This window comes from Lissotriton helveticus, chromosome 10, assembly GCF_964261635.1.
Source record: "Lissotriton helveticus chromosome 10, aLisHel1.1, whole genome shotgun sequence".
In the NCBI taxonomy this organism is placed as follows: Eukaryota; Metazoa; Chordata; class Amphibia; order Caudata; family Salamandridae; genus Lissotriton; species Lissotriton helveticus.
This window is the reverse complement of record NC_136071.1, coordinates 558,585,970-558,602,662: the sequence shown is the minus strand read 5'-3', so window position 1 is coordinate 558,602,662 and position 16,693 is coordinate 558,585,970. Positions and strand designations below refer to the sequence as shown.

Genomic DNA, 16,693 nt, shown 5'->3' with positions numbered 1-16,693 from the left:
AGGTCTTGCGACAGTGGGATGTCGTTGGTGTTGGAGCTGGGTTTGAAGAGTTCCTTCACAATGTTGAAGAGCTCTTTGCTGTTGTGTGTGTTGTTGTCTAGGCCGTCTTTGAAGTAGGCCCTTTTAGGGGATCTGATGAGGTGGTGGTGTCTGCGGGTGGCGTTCTTGTGGGTTGCATAGCTTTCTGGTGTTCGTTCATTGATCCATTTCTTCTCCAGCTTTCGGCAGGTTTGCTTGGAAGTCTGGAGCTCTTCGGAGAACCAGCTGGCTTTCTTTCTGGTGTGGCTGTTGGGGGGCATCTTGGGCGAGGGTGTCGGCACAGTCGTTGGTCCAGTGTCTGAGGTGTCGGGGTCGGGGGTGGGCTCTGGGCGAGGGAGGTGGCTAGCTGGTCTTCGGTGACTTTGCTCCAGCATCGGCGACGCATCTGTTGGGTGTGGTGGTGCGTGCTGGGTTTCTTGAAGGTGAAGTGGATGCAGCGATGGTCGGACCAGCATCTACCTTGGCCACATAACTCTGCCTTACTGCTGTACTTTCGTCATCCAGAAGTGGACCGGCCTCCCCAAACCCTTGGAGGCCTGCCAAGCACTTCCTGGACCCCGCAGCATCTCCTTTGGAGTGGGGGAGCCAGTTCTCTGCGCCAGAAGGCGCCAAATGCAGCTGCCCACTGTAACTCCTGGGCCTACCGAGGGAGCAGCACCCCAGCAAGAGGTATTTGTGCTTTAAGTCATTTGTGTTTCCCAGCCAGGTTTGGAGATGCCAGGAGCCGACTCGCACCAATATCTGAGGTACCAAGCCAGTTGCAAGCACCAAAGCTTCATGTGTTCAGTCGAAACACCACCGCCACCAAAATGTACCTGCATGTCGAGGAACTCCGAGAGAGTACAGCTCCACACTGAGAGTAGCCCTGCTTTGTTTCTTTTCCGTCTTCTGCAGGTACACCAAGAACCCTGAGAGCCTCAAACTCATCGACTCGCCGTACTCCCCAGCCCGTGCACACGTAAACCAACATTGTCTCCGTGGTCCTGAGACACCTTTGGGTTCTTCCAGACTGGTCCCTCAGTTCCCCCTTGCAGACTTTTTCTTACAGCGTTCAAGGCTACCTCTGCGTAAAGCACCTCGATATCCGAACACCCCAGGGCCGGTAAACTTGAACTCATGGTGCTCTCTTGGACCTTGGCCCCTACTTAACTTAAATCCAGAAGAACAGTCCTGTAAGTCGTATTTAAGTGTCCCTATGCAGCATATCTTTTCCCATAGGATAACATTATCTTTTTAGAGCCTCAAATCTAACATCTGTCATTTTGTACTGCTTTACTGTAAAATTTGATAACCTCTAAAGTACTTGCCTTATTCCGACAAATTTGGTGTCTAAAATTCTATTAAAAAGTTATTTTTCTAAATTGGTCTTGAGTTTCTTCTTTAGTGTGCGTCTCAGTTATTGACTGTGTGTACAACTCATGCTTAACACTGGCCTCTGATAAACCTAAACTGCTTACCCACACTACCACAAAGAGAGCGTTTTGGATTGTTAATCTAAGCCCTGTAAGCCAATAAGGGTCGTCTGGACTTTCTGCACAGTGTACCTCATTTTGTTACACTATATAAATGCCAGCTTCCTACATGATGGTGTGCAGCGACTTGTTCATCGAGTCATCTCCTTTGCAGCTTGTTTTTTTAAGTTTGAAGGATTTACAGGTTGTAGGTAATCTTCACAAAAACCTACATTTGGTTTGAGATGCCTAGATGTGAATAGAACCTTTTACAAAACTGGGGTTGTTAAGCTGTAAAGAAGAATGCAGGATTCTGGGCCTTCTGGATATGTGAAGGGCCTTTGTCCCCAGTTAGAGGGCACAATTTTTTTTAACATCTGAGGAGAATTTAGTAGAGAGTAGACCACATTTGCAGGAGCATGACTGACACATACATTAGTGGATCTAACCGTGGCTTAAGCTCAATTAGTTTCCAGTAATTGATTGGTGCTCATAGAATTTGAGGGCAATATATATGAGGTTCAGGTGGAAACAAACACTAAAGGACTTATTAACTGATGTAGGTAACAATGAACTATGATTCTAAAAACTCACATTGAAAAGTAGTTTCTTATGTGTACAGCATACCCTTGATGATGCACGTAGAATCACTGTAGTCACTCTCAAGAAAATAGTAGGGGGTGCTTGTGGCGAAACTGAGAGGCGCTCGGGCTGGAGAGGACAGGTACAAATATGATGGTATAAGAAAATCATTTGAGACGCCATTTAAATGTGGAGAACAACTGACTATTGATAATAAAGTGGGGTACGTATTTCACACTATGGGGTATTCAGAAACTGAAGCAGTGCTAACAATGTATTTTAGTCCAGCATCCTAGGGGCTGACATTTCTATAATAGACAACTGCATCAAATGTATCTGATATCCTGATTTGAAAAAGAGGGAAGAATTGTATGCCTTTTCATAAAGCCCAGTGTACGATTGGACAGGAGAGGAGTCTGGTGGAAGACCAAATGTGTATAGGGCATGTCGCTTCTCAAAGTGATATAGAGCTCAGTGGCTCAGCCGTTAGTAAACCTACCCATAATAATTAATCACATAACGTGAATTGAAAAAAAAACCAGAAAATAAACATGGGCCATATCGTGATTGTTTCACTGCCTAGTTTTACACACTTTTTCAACCAAATCTTTCTTCCTGTTTGGTCACACTGCTGAATACCTTTGTGACATTAGCATACATGCCAAAAGAGGTGATTCAGGCAAGCGACTCTAAATTGTTTTTTTAGGCCAAAAATGTATTTATTTTGGCTATCTCCTGCCTGAAATGTCCTCTGCTTCAGTAGAAGTCAATGGGAGAAATATATTCTCCTGATTATTTTTTCTATTTAAATCCCCCACTTTCCTTTACTAAAATGTTGGCAAGTATGCCTAAGGTTCTATTTTGGGAACCATGCAGAAGCGAACATCTCTCCGATTCCCAAACCAAGTAATGTTTGAAAGCTATGCTCCTCTTCCAGATCTCATGTTTCTGGAGTTTTCTCAAGATCATCTGTTTTGGTCTCCATTGAGAACATGAGTATGTTCCTTGGCATCACATCCTTGGTTTCTTCTTAGAAAAAGGGGTGTTGTATCTAAAGAATTCTATTAACTTGGGTCGTTAAACCCTTGATGACAGAAAAAGAGTAATCTTGAGAATTAAATATTTCAGCTAGCCTCAATTGAAAATGTGTTGTACTGGATCAAAAGATTAAATTCAACAATATCCAGGCAAATAGGCCTTTGAAATCATGGTTGTTATGTTCTCTCATTCATTTCTGCTCCCTGCGTGTTTTCACTTGTGTTAGGAGCTATGTCCGTGTTCACTGTCTCTGTTGCACAATTATGTTATTGTTATAGCTAAACCATTATTTGAAATAAGATTGCTGTGGATTCCAGATGTTGGGGGTGGTTATTAGTGGAGGGTTTAGAGAGAGTGCTATTGTTTTGATGAATTGCTTTACAAATGTTTGCAACCCGATGTGCATGCTGTTAAAAATGAAGTTCAAATTGTTGGAATGGTACCCTGCACATACATTAAAAGACATGAACCTGTAACTACATGCATCTTCGTTAACCTTCTTTTCTTCAGTGTAATTAATTACAATTGCCTTGTATTTGCAGCTGTGACCATTAAAGACGAAGAATCATCCCTGAAAATTCAAAACCCCCATTGTAAAGAAATTGAAGCCACTGGGACGAAAAGTTTGTGGAGCCTAACAAATGTGAATGATCAAAAAATGAATGCCTTCCTAGGAATGCAAAAATATATCCAATCTATCAAGTCACCACAAAGGTCTAATTTGGAACATTTAAACTCTCCAGAAGTTAGTAGAGTTTCATTAAGCACCAAAATGAACCCTAATGACGAGGCTACCAAAGAATTGAGCCAGAAATATTTTGGAGTTTCTGAAAATGCTGCGCAACCAACATTTGATAAATCAAATTATGGGAAAATAGAACAGTCAAACCTTGAAGTGAAAGGAGTGCAGAAGAGCAGGACAGGGCCTTTAGCAACTTATTCGAAGAATGTTGAGAAGACATTACAAAACTTAACCATTGAGAAAAGGACAAGTGTTGAAAGCATTGCAAAACCCCTGAACACAGTGTTGACTGACACTCTGAGGCCACAGTATATGTCACATGTAGGATCTGTGTTAGGCAACAAACCTAGATCATTTCCAACCAGCTTAACATCTCAAGATAAGGAAACGACAAAAAAGTCAAATCAGGTACTGTACTTTTTAGATCTCTTTTTCAATTAAAATAGTTAAGGTTCATAGACATGAATACATGTAGAGCATTATGTTGCTTGGTATTGGAGAATATGTTAGCATTTTTATTTTATTGCACTGTAGAAACTGTATTTGATTGCTCATGGATGGAATAATAATTCAACCCAAAGGCAACTGACTTTTTACTAATCCACATTTAAATGAGCAGCACTGATACTTTGAGATTTTATTTGATTTTGCGTGTATCTTGTTATTTCAATGTGAAACTTTGCAATTATTTTTTCCACCATAAGCCTGGAAGTTTACAAGCATGAGGTGATCTTTTTCCTCAAATCTTCACCTCAGTCTGGTTTAAAGTATTTTGTACTGTCTTTACATAGGTGAGGTCTGTTAGGCTGTCTAGACCCTCGAAAACGACGTGCATCAGATGTTTTTTTCTAAAAATGGGGGAGGTCGTGGGTACTAACCCTTCTGGTGATTTATAAAGACCAATGAGACACAATGGGAGTAAAAAAACCTAAATGAAAGTCACTATGTTCTTTCAAAAATTAATATTCTCCCAAAAGAGGAATCTCTGTGCTCTAGTTTTCCATGAAGGGGCTCAGAAGAGAAGGCTAAAAAGTGCTTAAAAGATTAATCACTTTTTACAAAATTTGGAGCTAGAGGCTTGAACTCCACCTTGAGAAACTGATATATTGATTGTAGGGGGAAGGTGTTATGTGGTAGAAGAGGAGCTGCCCATGGAAGATTAAGAAAAGTTTTACAGGATGGAAAAGGGGGTTCCTGTAGGAGGAATATGTTGCTTCTCCAGGCTAAACACTCTCCTAAACAAGAATATACTAGCTGATTTATTTCTGTCTTTTAATGATAGATACAACAGAGATAAGTAAAATCTTTTAAAATGTATAGTACAGGGACTTTTGTTTGCCAAACCAGATTAGTGGTGATCTTCTACTACAATGCTGACTCTGGATACTGTTGCAAATGGGGGATGCTTACCTTTTACACCTAGTCTTAAATTCCTCCATTGACAACATTACTGGGCAAGAAGTACATTGCTCCACGCTCTGCCCTAGTAGATATGATTCATTCTCTAAGTCATATTATATAGTGGCTACGATTGTCCTAGGATGGGAAAAGTAAGTGGTGATCATTCCTCAGTTTACTTGTGCTTGGACATTTTTCTCATGTTGGGTTACTACAATTCAGTTTTGCAGCGTGAATCTTTCTGGATTCACTATGCTGTGCATTATTCCGCTATCTAGTGGTTGGGTCCAGAATTGAAGGTTTTTTTTGTGGCCCAGGTGGACGTCGACATACCACCATTTGGTGTCCTTCGTGACGTCTACATGCTTCCTCCGGAAGCTCCCACCTTTAGTAGCCATCTTCAGATTATTTTTCTGCGGTTGGTTCTGGATCGCTACCAAAGAGCTCCAGAGTTTTTGGAGAAAGAATCGATGGAAAGAGAAGAAAATCGACGAAATTCAAACTTTTCAAGACCACCGACTACAGATCAGGTAACCAGGACGACGAGGGAGAAGGTTTTCTACCGAAATCTCTAACTTCAAGGGAGAATGCGCTCGTAGCGGGCTCCATGAGCGACAGAATGGGCAAAACACCTTTCAAGTTTTGCACCAATTGTCATAAATACACCCAGAAGGACCAGCATCCATTCTGCAACCTCTGCCTGCCGCTCAACCACAACAGCGAGGACTGCAACGCGTGCCCGGCATTCACACCCAAGACCCTCAGAGTAAGAGAGAGGCAGAGAAGGGCGAACCACACCTTGCAGGGGCCACCTCCATCGCTCCGAGACTTGCGCCTCTCCAGTGGAGAGGAGGAAAACATTGCAGGGGGACCAGAGGACTGCACAGTCGTCGAAGTTCCAAAGAAGACGTTGGAGGTAAGAGTCGTCGACCCCCAGACACTCTAAGCCAAGTCCTCACGCGACATTCTTAGGAGTGAAGCAAAGTCCTCGAAGGGAACATTGCCACCGAAACTCACAGCGAAGGCAACAGCACCCAAGGACAAGCATCCCAATGGATCCTTCGAAAAGGACTCCCAGACAGCGAAAGCCCTCGAAAAATCAAGGTCGTCGAAGGATGCCCTTGCGCTGAGGAAAGAAGGGCCAACAACTACTTCGACGCCGAGTACCTCGAAGCGAAGCGCACAATCTCTTGACGCCGAACAGGCCGCAGAGATGGAAGGGAAGGAAGAGGAGGGTCGAGGCAAAACTGGCGAGCATCCTTCTGCGAAAAAAGAACTTCCACGAAAGGATGAGCCAGTACACCATCCCGCCGAAGTCCGCGCTCGAAGTCGAAAGAGACGACAAGGATGACGAACTACCGAAAACCCCTGAACCAGTGGAGGAACAGGAGGAGGAAGTATATTATTTCGAGAGCAAAGACGACTAGGATCAGTAGACCTACAGGGACTCGACTTCGCAGGCACAAGACTTGGAGTGGCATTACCTCTTCGCCGAATTGCCAGAAGGAGTATACACCTACCCTTTGAGGCCTTAACCGCCAGATGACATAGGAATCTACAATTTGGTCTGCACAGACATATGGGGTGAAACTGGAGGAAGAGAAGCCCAAGGCATGTTTCCTCCTGGAAACTCTGCTGCCTCAACAAACTAGGAGCCAGTTCCTGCCCATGCTCCCAAGTGTGCTGAACCAGAGTAGGGATGCCTTTAAAGAACCAGCAGTATGCAAAGCAGTAAAAAGGTATAAGCATTCCTCAAAGGACCCTGCTTACATCCAGGGGTCAGGGCCAGCCGATTCCATTATCATAGCAGCGGCTATGAAAAAGGGCCAATGTACCCACAAATGCCGGACTACCTCCAGACAAGGAGAGTAGAAGGATGGACCTCGTAGGGAGGAAGGTGGAACGGAGTGCAGCAATTCAATGGCGCATCGCAAACTCCAACGCCCTGATCAACAGGCACGCATACCAGCACTGGGAGGAAGTGGGCAACTCCTGAAGCATCTACCAGACCAGTACCAACAAAGGGCTGCTCACCTGGTAGAAGAAGGCAAGAACATGGCAAATACATGTTTAAAATCGGCCTTGGATGCTGCGGACACGTCGAGCAGACAATGATGATCAGAGTGACCGAGAGAAGACACACATGGCTTAGAATCTCAGGCTTCAAGCCAGAGGTGTAGAACAACATCCTGAACACACCTTTTAATGCTGAACAATTTTTTGGCACACCAGTTGACGACAAGTTAACCCAGCTCAAAAAGGACAACGAGACAGCAAGGTTCATGGGAGCACTGCACTTCAGAGGGAAGGAAGGGGTACACCCGCTAGAAAAACAGGTGGTAGGGGTGGCAATGTGCCTACTACATCGCACCAAACATTTCAGCAAAGCTACCAAGGGAACAACCAGGGCCACCAACAGCAGCAGAACTGGCAGTACCAGCCCCGGGGCCAGTCCTTTCGAGGGCGCTCAAACGGACTGGGCCAGACACTGAGAGGAGGCCACCAGCCTACCCCCAAGAGACTTCAAAATAAAGCAAACGCGCACCCTAACACACCTCATCTTCATCCAGGAGTGGAGGAAGGTCACAACAGACAAAGGGATACTAAACATCATACAATATGGATACTGTATAGAGCTAGAAAAACAACCTCCAAACAGAAAACCAAGAAACAAGGCACACTTAGCTAAAGAACTTACGCTCTAGCGACTAGGGTCGCAGGAACTGCTCAGCAAGGAGGTGATAGAAATAGTGCAGCGCAACCAAAGAAACAAGGGGGTTTACTACTCTTACTTCCTCGTGCTAAAGGTGGATGAAATACTACGACCTATTCTAGATCTAAGGTTCTAGAACAAATTCATAAGGACTCAAAGATTCAAAATGACTGCCCTACAAGAGGTAATACCACAAATACAACAAGGGGAATACATGGCAACTAGATTTTAAAGGACGCGTACTTACACATCCCCAAAAACCATAAGCACAAACGTCTACTAAGGTTTGTGATCAACCAAACTCACTACCAGTTCACAGTACTGGCATTTGGGTTCAAATCCGCACCAAGGGTGTTTACAAAATGCCTAGGAGCTGTCGCAGCACACCTACGAAGGCAAGGAATACACGTATACCCCTATCTTGACAACTGGCTCATAAAGGCAAGTTTGTACAGCCACTGCAAACAGCACATCCAGCAAGTCATACAAACACTGATCTAACTGGGTTTCTCAATTCATTGGAAAACATTGTCAACAGAACCGGAGCAGATCAAGATATTCTTACCGGCGGAGATCGACACCATACAGGCCAAAGTGTTCCCCAGCAGGAAGAGAACATTGGTGATAATGAAGGAAACACGTCTGTACCGCAAGGGGCAAGTTCTGACAGTGAGAACGGTGAGCAAGCTGATAGGGGATGATGTGGTCCTGCATTCACCTGGTCCCAAATATTCGACTCCACAAGAGACCATTCCAGAAATAGATACAGCAGCGATGGTCACAGGCAACAGGGAGTTGGGAAGATCTAGGGTTTCTCACAATATAAAACTTTTTTTAATAAATAAATCAAATAAACACGCAGTGCATCAGGAAATAGCGTGGTGGAACAAGGAAAACATATCACAGGGGAAACCATTCACACAACCAACTCCAACAGTGACCATCACAACGGACACCTCCCAGCTGGGTTGGGGCGCGCACATGAACAAACTGAAGGTGAGGGGACTATGGTCGCAGCAAGATACGGTCAGACACATTTTATTTTTATTTAAGAAGTTTTATATAGTGCTAGCCTGACCGGAAGTTATCGGAGCGCTTTACAACAAGTAGAGAGCAGTGCAAAAGAAAGCAAATATAATACAGTCAGCGAGACGTTCAGAATACGAGTCAAAGGAGAGGTGGCCAACCGCATCGTAGAGGAGAGCAAAGGCGTTTTGAACACTCCAAGCGGTTCCTATCTGTTCGATAGGGAGCGGTCGAGAAAAAGGATTTTGAGCTGGCTTTTGAATTTCGGGAATAAGGAATAGTTCTGATGTGGGGGGATAGAGTTCCATATTTTTGGGAGCATTTCCGGCAAAGGACCTGGCCGTGGTTTTTTGTTTTCGTGCTTTGAGTGGGATAAGAAGTAGGGTGTTAGAGCTTCTTAGAGTCCTCTTCTGACCCGCTTTTCTAAGTTTCATCAACCAGCTAGAACTAAAAACTGTGTTCCTAGCCTTAAAAGACTTTCTAAAGGAGCTGTTCGGAAAAAGGGTGTTGATCCAAACAGACAACACTACAACCATGTTCTACATCAACCAACAAGGAGGAACACAATCAGTAGCACTATCAGGGCTAGCACAGGAAATATGGACATGGGCCATTCCACTAGAAATAGACCTACTAGCAATACATCTCCCAGCGAAGGACAATGTGGAAGCAGACAGTCTCAGCATCCCACGAATGGGAGATCAACCAACAGGAAATAGAGACGGTATTCCGGAAGTGGGGTACACCGCAAATAGACCTATTTGCAACACACCAAAATGCCAACACTTCGCATCCAGACAACCAGACCATCGGTCACAAGGGAATGTCCTATGGATAAGCTGGTCAAAGACATTTGCATACGCTTTTCCTCCGATACCACTGATACTCAGGGTGCTCAGCAAATGCAGGATCAGCAACATGTCGCTGATACTAATAGCACCTCAGTGGGCCAGACAATCATGGTTCTCACAAATAGTAGAAATGGCACAGGCACCAGCACACAGATTCTCCAAAAGAAGGGACCTGTTAACAATGCAGAACGGAAGGGTGCAACACCCAGAGCCAGAGAGCCTCAGCCTAGCGGCATGGCTCATTAAGACCTAGAGTTTGCACACCTCAAACTACCGGCGAGCACAATGGCCGTGCTCAGGGAGGCAAGAAGATCTACCAAAAGGAAATACTACATAGCAAAGTGGAAAAGATTCTCCGAATGGTGCATTAGGGAGAAACTGCAAAGGAATCAACAATATTAAAATACTTAACACATCTACTACAAAGTAAACTAAGCTACACATCCCTAAGGGTGCACTTAGCGGCGATAGTGGCTTACACAAGAGGAGAAACAGGGGAAGTTTCTTCACCTCCCAAGTAGTAAAAAGATTTCTAGAAGGAGCAAAAAGAAACGCACCTCCAAACAGAATGCTAGCACCAGCATGGAACCTGAACGTAGGCTAACTCAGTCGAGGAAGGCACCATTTGAGCCAATTCACAAGGCTACACTGCACATGCTCACGCTTAAGACGGCCTTCTTAGTGGCTATCACATCACTACGAAGAGTAAGTGAGTTGCAAGTGCTAACACTTCAAGAGCCCTACCTGCAGATACACAGTGATAGGATTGTAATGAGAACAGACCCACCCTTCATGCCAAAGGTGGTGTCTCGGTTCCACATCAACCAAACAATCCAAATACCTAGTTTTTTCAAAAAACCAACCACAAGCACAGAAAGCGCGCTGCACACACTGGACCCCAGGAAGGCTCTGATGTACTATATAGAAAGGACAAAGGAGTGCAGAAAGACAAAACAACTCTTTGTTTCCCTCGCCAGCAGTTTTTGGGGACAACCAGTTACCACAAATACCATTGCACGATGGATTGCTCAAACCATACAACTATGCCACAAGCAAGCAGGTAAACTGTTACAAGGAGCAGCTCATGCTCACTCAACAAGGAAGAAGGGAGCAACAATTGCGTTTCTAGCTAACACACCAATACAAGACATTTGCCAAGCTGCAACATGGTCTTCAGTGCACACGTTTACTAAGCACTACTGTGTAGATATCCAAATGAAGAAAGAAGCGCAAGTGGGACGGAAGGACTTACAACACATATTCAGTAACCATTGCTCATCTTCCACCCAGCCACCGCAATAAGGACAAACCGCTACAAAGTCTATGCACAGCATAGTGAATCCAGAAAGATTCACGCTGCAAAACGTATAGTTTCTTACCTGTCAGTGTAGTTTTGCAGCTTGAAGACTTTCTGGATTCACTAGCGAACCCACCGTCCTCCGCCAAAAAGATGAGACAGGAGGAAAGGGATTAAAACTGAAAAAGACTAACACAAGACAAGAAAAAAGAATCCGAAGATGGCGACCAAAGGTGGGAGCTTCCAGAGGAAGCACGTCGACGTCACTAAGGACACCAAATGGTGGTATGTCAACGCCCACCTGGGCCACCCAAAAAAAAAGAGAGAAAAGACTACAATTCTGGACCCAACCACAAGATGGCGGAATAATGCACAGCATAGTGAATCCAGAAAGTCTAAAAGCTGCAAAACTACACCGACCGGTAAGAAACTATACGTTTTTTTACTTTCAACTTTTTAATTTTAGTTCAATATATTAGACACAGTTAAACTTCACAATCTTTAAACTTTCAGTTCAAACAATACATTCATTTGTCATAACTCAAATAATTTAAATCCATTTCTCACCACCAAAGTTTATCACAATCATGGTGTAGTTAAGGCATTTGTATTGTCACATGCCAGCGTTATTCCACCCTTCATGTATTGTATGTCATTTACAATTTTGCCAGAGAATCTGATGCAGAATTCACCCTCTTACCAGTTGGGCACTCTGAATATTTAGCAAAATACTACTCAAGCTTCCGCGGAGAGGGTCTTTGGACCCTATTACAAATCCACAAGTTTCTTGTGGGTGGGAGAGGGGGGTCTACTCAAGGCCAGGAAAATCCTGTGTGAATCTGGGTCGTCTTGGTAATCATGACGCTAGAGCATGTTTCAGTCTCCGCAGGTAGGGAGCTAATTATAGATACTTTCATCAGAAATGGCATCCTCTATTGCTGAAGCTTATATTAAAAACATCTATCTAATCCGTGGCCAATGTAAATAAATATTTTACAATGTGTCAATATTTTCTATGACACTGTATGTAGTATGCCGGAGCCAGTCATTTCGGTCCTGTGTTGCCATTTTGTGTGACCGTTCTGTGTATTAAAATATCAAAAGAATTTGGTTCTATTGGGGTGTGTAAACATTTAATGCACATCTGTAATGAACAAAGATCACTTATCCCACTTGTTTACAGGCTGCTTTTCTGATGGATGCAGAGCTTTGATCTAAGATTATAAATTCTCATTTCTATTCCTGCTCATAAACATCACATTCTAGCCTTGTAGTGTGTGTGTATTATCGCAGTGCACCTATTCTCCTTATTCAATTATGCCTGGAATTTCGCATTGTGTTCTCTTATAGCAAAAGTTCTCTCTGGCTTCCTAGTGATGTGCTCTTCACTTTGCTCTCTGGTGGTTAAATAGCAAATCCAGACCACAGCTAGTTTTAATTACCATGTTAGCTCCAAGACTGGTAACAGCATTTCTTTGTGTTGCACCTGGGGCCATGTTGCACCAATCAGCCCATATTTTGCAACTCCCCTAAATAACGTACCTTATGGCATTGATGATATTAGCTTAAAAAATCTGGTTAGGTAAGCTCTTCATATTATACACCTTTTAGCTGTCAGACTGTATGCTCACTATCCACTTATCCAAAAAACAAACAAAAAAAGAGACTATTGATAGAAAGAACGCTGAACAATGTCATGCATTCACCCCAGTACAGAGGTCTGGGCCTAAATCGATCGTCTTTTTGCTCCCCATGACGTTCCAGTTTCGGCCCAGCCATATGCAAATCAGTCTTGACCCTGTTTCCTAGGGGAATAGTCCAGTCTGAACTGCCAGGCCAGGACCTCCCTGGACTGGAAACAATGATCCTAGGACTGGTTTCAGGTTATCACCCCTCATCAGCCCGACTTCGGAATACGGGGTGCGACCGCCAGATTATAGATACTGGTAAAACGGACCCTTAGATGACCCATTGATATAGTGGACGCCGTCGTAAGACTTAGGAAGATGCCGGATTTCGGGATATGGGGTGCGATTACAGATATTGGTGAAATTGATCCGTGGTAATTACGGGTGAGCTATTGATCTATTGGACGCGGTCCCTACATTGGGAAAGACGCACCCCCCATACTGCAGAATATAAATGTTTGGAGAAACCGGACTTTGGTAACGTCTTTTTGAAGATATTCGCATTCTCGGTACAAGTAACCTATACCTGTGTGCATTTTGAGTTAGCCCTGATGAAGTTCCCATGGCACTAGGGGAACGAAACGCGTTGGCTGTGCCTCTTTTATGAAAAGACGAATAAAAGAAGAATTTTCAAATTGACTATATCGAATCTGCTTGGAGTGCACCTTCCTTTTTTGTGGACAGCCCTCATCAGCCATGCTAGCTTGACTCCAGTGGCATGGAGAGCACGGCACCCGCGTCTGGGCATGTCCGTCTCACTAGGGGTGACAAAAACAAGCATTTGCAATGCAATAGGTCTCGCCGTAGGAAAGTGTGAGCTATTGGTATTGTAAATAACAAAATGTTTTAATATGTGTTGGCTTTGAAAATATATAAATTAATAGCATTTTTATTCACAAAGCCAATAGCTTACACTTTCCTAATGCAAGTCCTATTGGCTATGGCAATGCTTGTTGGTAGCAAGCAAAGGACAGTGCTGTTGTGGTGCTAAGTGATGATGTGGTTGGGCTGAGTGATGTGGTGGTCTATTAGAGTGATGTGATGGTGTCCCCGAGTGATGTGGTGGTGTCCCAGAGTGATGTGGTGGTGTTCCTGAGTGATGTAGTCGTGTCCCTGAGTGATGTGGTGGTGCTCCTGAGTGATGTGGTGGTGCTCCTGAGTGATGTGGTGGTGCTCCTGAGTGATGTGGTGGTGCTCCTGAGTGATGTGGTGGTGCTCCTGAGTGATGTGGTGGTGCTCCCGAGTGATGTGGTGGTGCTCCCGAGTGATGTGGTGGTGCTCCCGAGTGATGTGGTGGTGCTCCCGAGTGATGTAGTCGTGTCCCCGAGTGATGCGGTGGTGTCGCCGAGTGATGCGGTGGTGTCGCCGAGTGATGCGGTGGTGTCGCCGAGTGATGCGGTGGTGTCGCCGAGTGATGCGGTGGTGTCGCCGAGTGATGCGGTGGTGTCGCCGAGTGATGCGGTGGTGTCGCCGAGTGATGCGGTGGTGTCGCCGAGTGATGCGGTGGTGTCGCCGAGTGATGCGGTGGTGACCCCAAGTGATGCGGTGGTGTTCCTGAGTGATGCGGTGGTGTTCCTGAGTGATGCGGTGGTGTTCCTGAGTGATGCGGTGGTGTTCCTGAGTGATGCGGTGGTGTCCCAGAGTGATGTGGTGGTGTCCCAGAGTGATGTGGTGGTGTCCCAGAGTGATGTTGTGGTGGTGTCCCAGAGTGATGTTGTGGTGGTGTCCCAGAGTGATGTGGTGGTGTCCCAGAGTGATGTGGTGGTGTCCCAGAGTGATGTGGTGGTGTCCCAGAGTGATGTGGTGGTGTCCCAGCGCGATGTGGTGGTGTTTCTGAGCGATGGGGTGGTGCTCCTGAGCGATGTGGTGGTACTCCTGGGTGATGTGGTGGTGTTCCTGAGTGATGTGGTGGTGTTCCTGAGTGATGTGGTGGTGTTCCTGAGTGATGTGGTGATGTTCCTGAGTGATGTGGTGGTGTCCCCGAGTGATGTGGTGGTGTCCCCGAGTGATGTGGTGGTGTCCCCGAGTGATGTGGTGGTGCCCCTGAGTGATGTGGTGGTGCCCCTGAGTGATGTGGTGGTGCCCCTGAGTGATGGGGTGGTGCTCCTGAGCGATGTGGTGGTACTCCTGGGTGATATGGTGGTGTTCCTGAGTGATGTGGTGGTGTTCCTGAGTGATGTGGTGGTGTCCCCGAGTGATGTGGTGGTGTCCCCGAGTGATGTGGTGGTGCCCCTGAGTGATGTGGTGGTGTCCCAGAGTGATGTGGTGGTGTCCCAGAGTGATGTGGTGGTGTCCCAGAGTGATGTGGTGGTGTCCCAGCGCGATGGGGTGGTGTTTCTGAGCGATGGGGTGGTGCTCCTGAGCGATGTGGTGGTACTCCTGGGTGATGTGGTGGTGTTCCTGAGTGATGTGGTGGTGTTCCTGAGTGATGTGGTGATGTTCCTGAGTGATGTGGTGGTGTCCCCGAGTGATGTGGTGGTGTCCCCGAGTGATGTGGTGGTGTCCCCGAGTGATGTGGTGGTGTCCCCGAGTGATGTGGTGGTGTCCCAGAGTGATGTGGTGGTGTCCCCGAGTGATGTGGTGGTGCCCCCGAGTGATGTGGTGGTGCCCCTGAGTGATGTGGTGGTGCCCCTGAGTGATGTGGTGGTGCCCCTGAGTGATGTGGTGGTGTCCCCGAGTTATGTGGTGGTGTTCCCGAGTGATGTGGTGTGTGAAGGTGAGTGAGGGTGAGGGTGTGTGAGGGTGAGGGAGGGTGTGAGGGTGAGTGAGGGTGTGAGGGTGAGTGAGGGTGAGTGACGATGAGTGAGTGAGGGTGGGTGATGGTGTGAGGATGAGGAGGTGTGAGGGTCCGAAGTAAATGGTGGCAGGGCAGACATCATAAGACAGAGAGAAGAGACTGCGTGGTGACTGCGTTGGTTAGTTTCAGAATCAGGAGGGACAGAGTCAGCACAGTCTGCGAGGGATCAACGTGTCTAGAGGCAAAGCATAGCGGATGTAGCATTGCAGCTAGCAAGTCGAGTGTTTTCAAGCTGAGTGTCCCTAGAGAGATGGCAACACAGCAACAGCATTTGAGGAGCAAGGCTACTGTAAACAAGCACGGTAGGCTTTCACTTTCGTCCAGAAACAAGCTCTCGGCATTGCTGTGGCGGGGGAGCGGAAGCGCATTCCTTTGAAGTCTGCTGCGGGGGCGGGGGAGCGGCAGCCTTTGAAGTCCGATGCCAAGGCACAGACAAATGGTGGTGCGCGATGTGCACGCGGGGGGCGGGGGAGCGGCAGCCTTTGAAGTCTGATGCCAAGGCACAGACAAATGGTGGTGTGTTATGTGGCTGACGATGGTGTGCACGCGCATAGATCACATGAACTGTATGCGATCCTCAGCCGTTTTGGAAGACTTTTCTCTTCCGCTTACTATAATCTCGCCGGAGCAATGCGCAAGCGCATTGGCTCAGGCGAGGCCTAAAAATATTGATGGACAGAATGCTGAACAAAGTCATGCATTCACCCCAGTACAGCGATCTGGCCCTAAATCCTCGTTTTTCTGCTCTCCATGCCATTCCAGTTTAGACTCGGCAATATGCAAATCAGTCTTGACCCTGTTCCCCATGTGTTGGCAATATACACTCATCTGCACCTGTCCACCCTTCTCTTTGGATTTCTTGTATCCTTCTTTAGCTTAGTCAGCCATAACCCCTATCCCAGGATTCAAACAATATGTAGAAAGGCACAAGCAGTTTGCAGCAAGTAAGAAACCTTCCTTTCACAAATCAGAAAACACAGTTAATATGTTGATTGCTCAATCCTGGTCCGACGTTTTAACGCCGCCAAGATCTGGAACTCCCTCCCGTCTCATTTGAGAGCCAATCCTGAC

The 16,693-nt window shown here is 46.0% G+C and overlaps 1 protein-coding gene across 1 annotated transcript in view; it reads left to right on the top strand.

Annotated features, from left to right (window-relative positions):
- ATF7IP2 (activating transcription factor 7 interacting protein 2) overlaps positions 1–16,693 on the top strand; it is a 334,949-nt gene that overhangs the window by 293,024 nt on the left and 25,232 nt on the right. Inside the window, exon 10 of the mRNA XM_078663103.1 lies at positions 3,653–4,260. Within this exon, the coding sequence (XP_078519229.1) occupies positions 3,653–4,260 (608 nt within the window). The remainder of the gene's footprint in view (positions 1–3,652; positions 4,261–16,693) is intronic.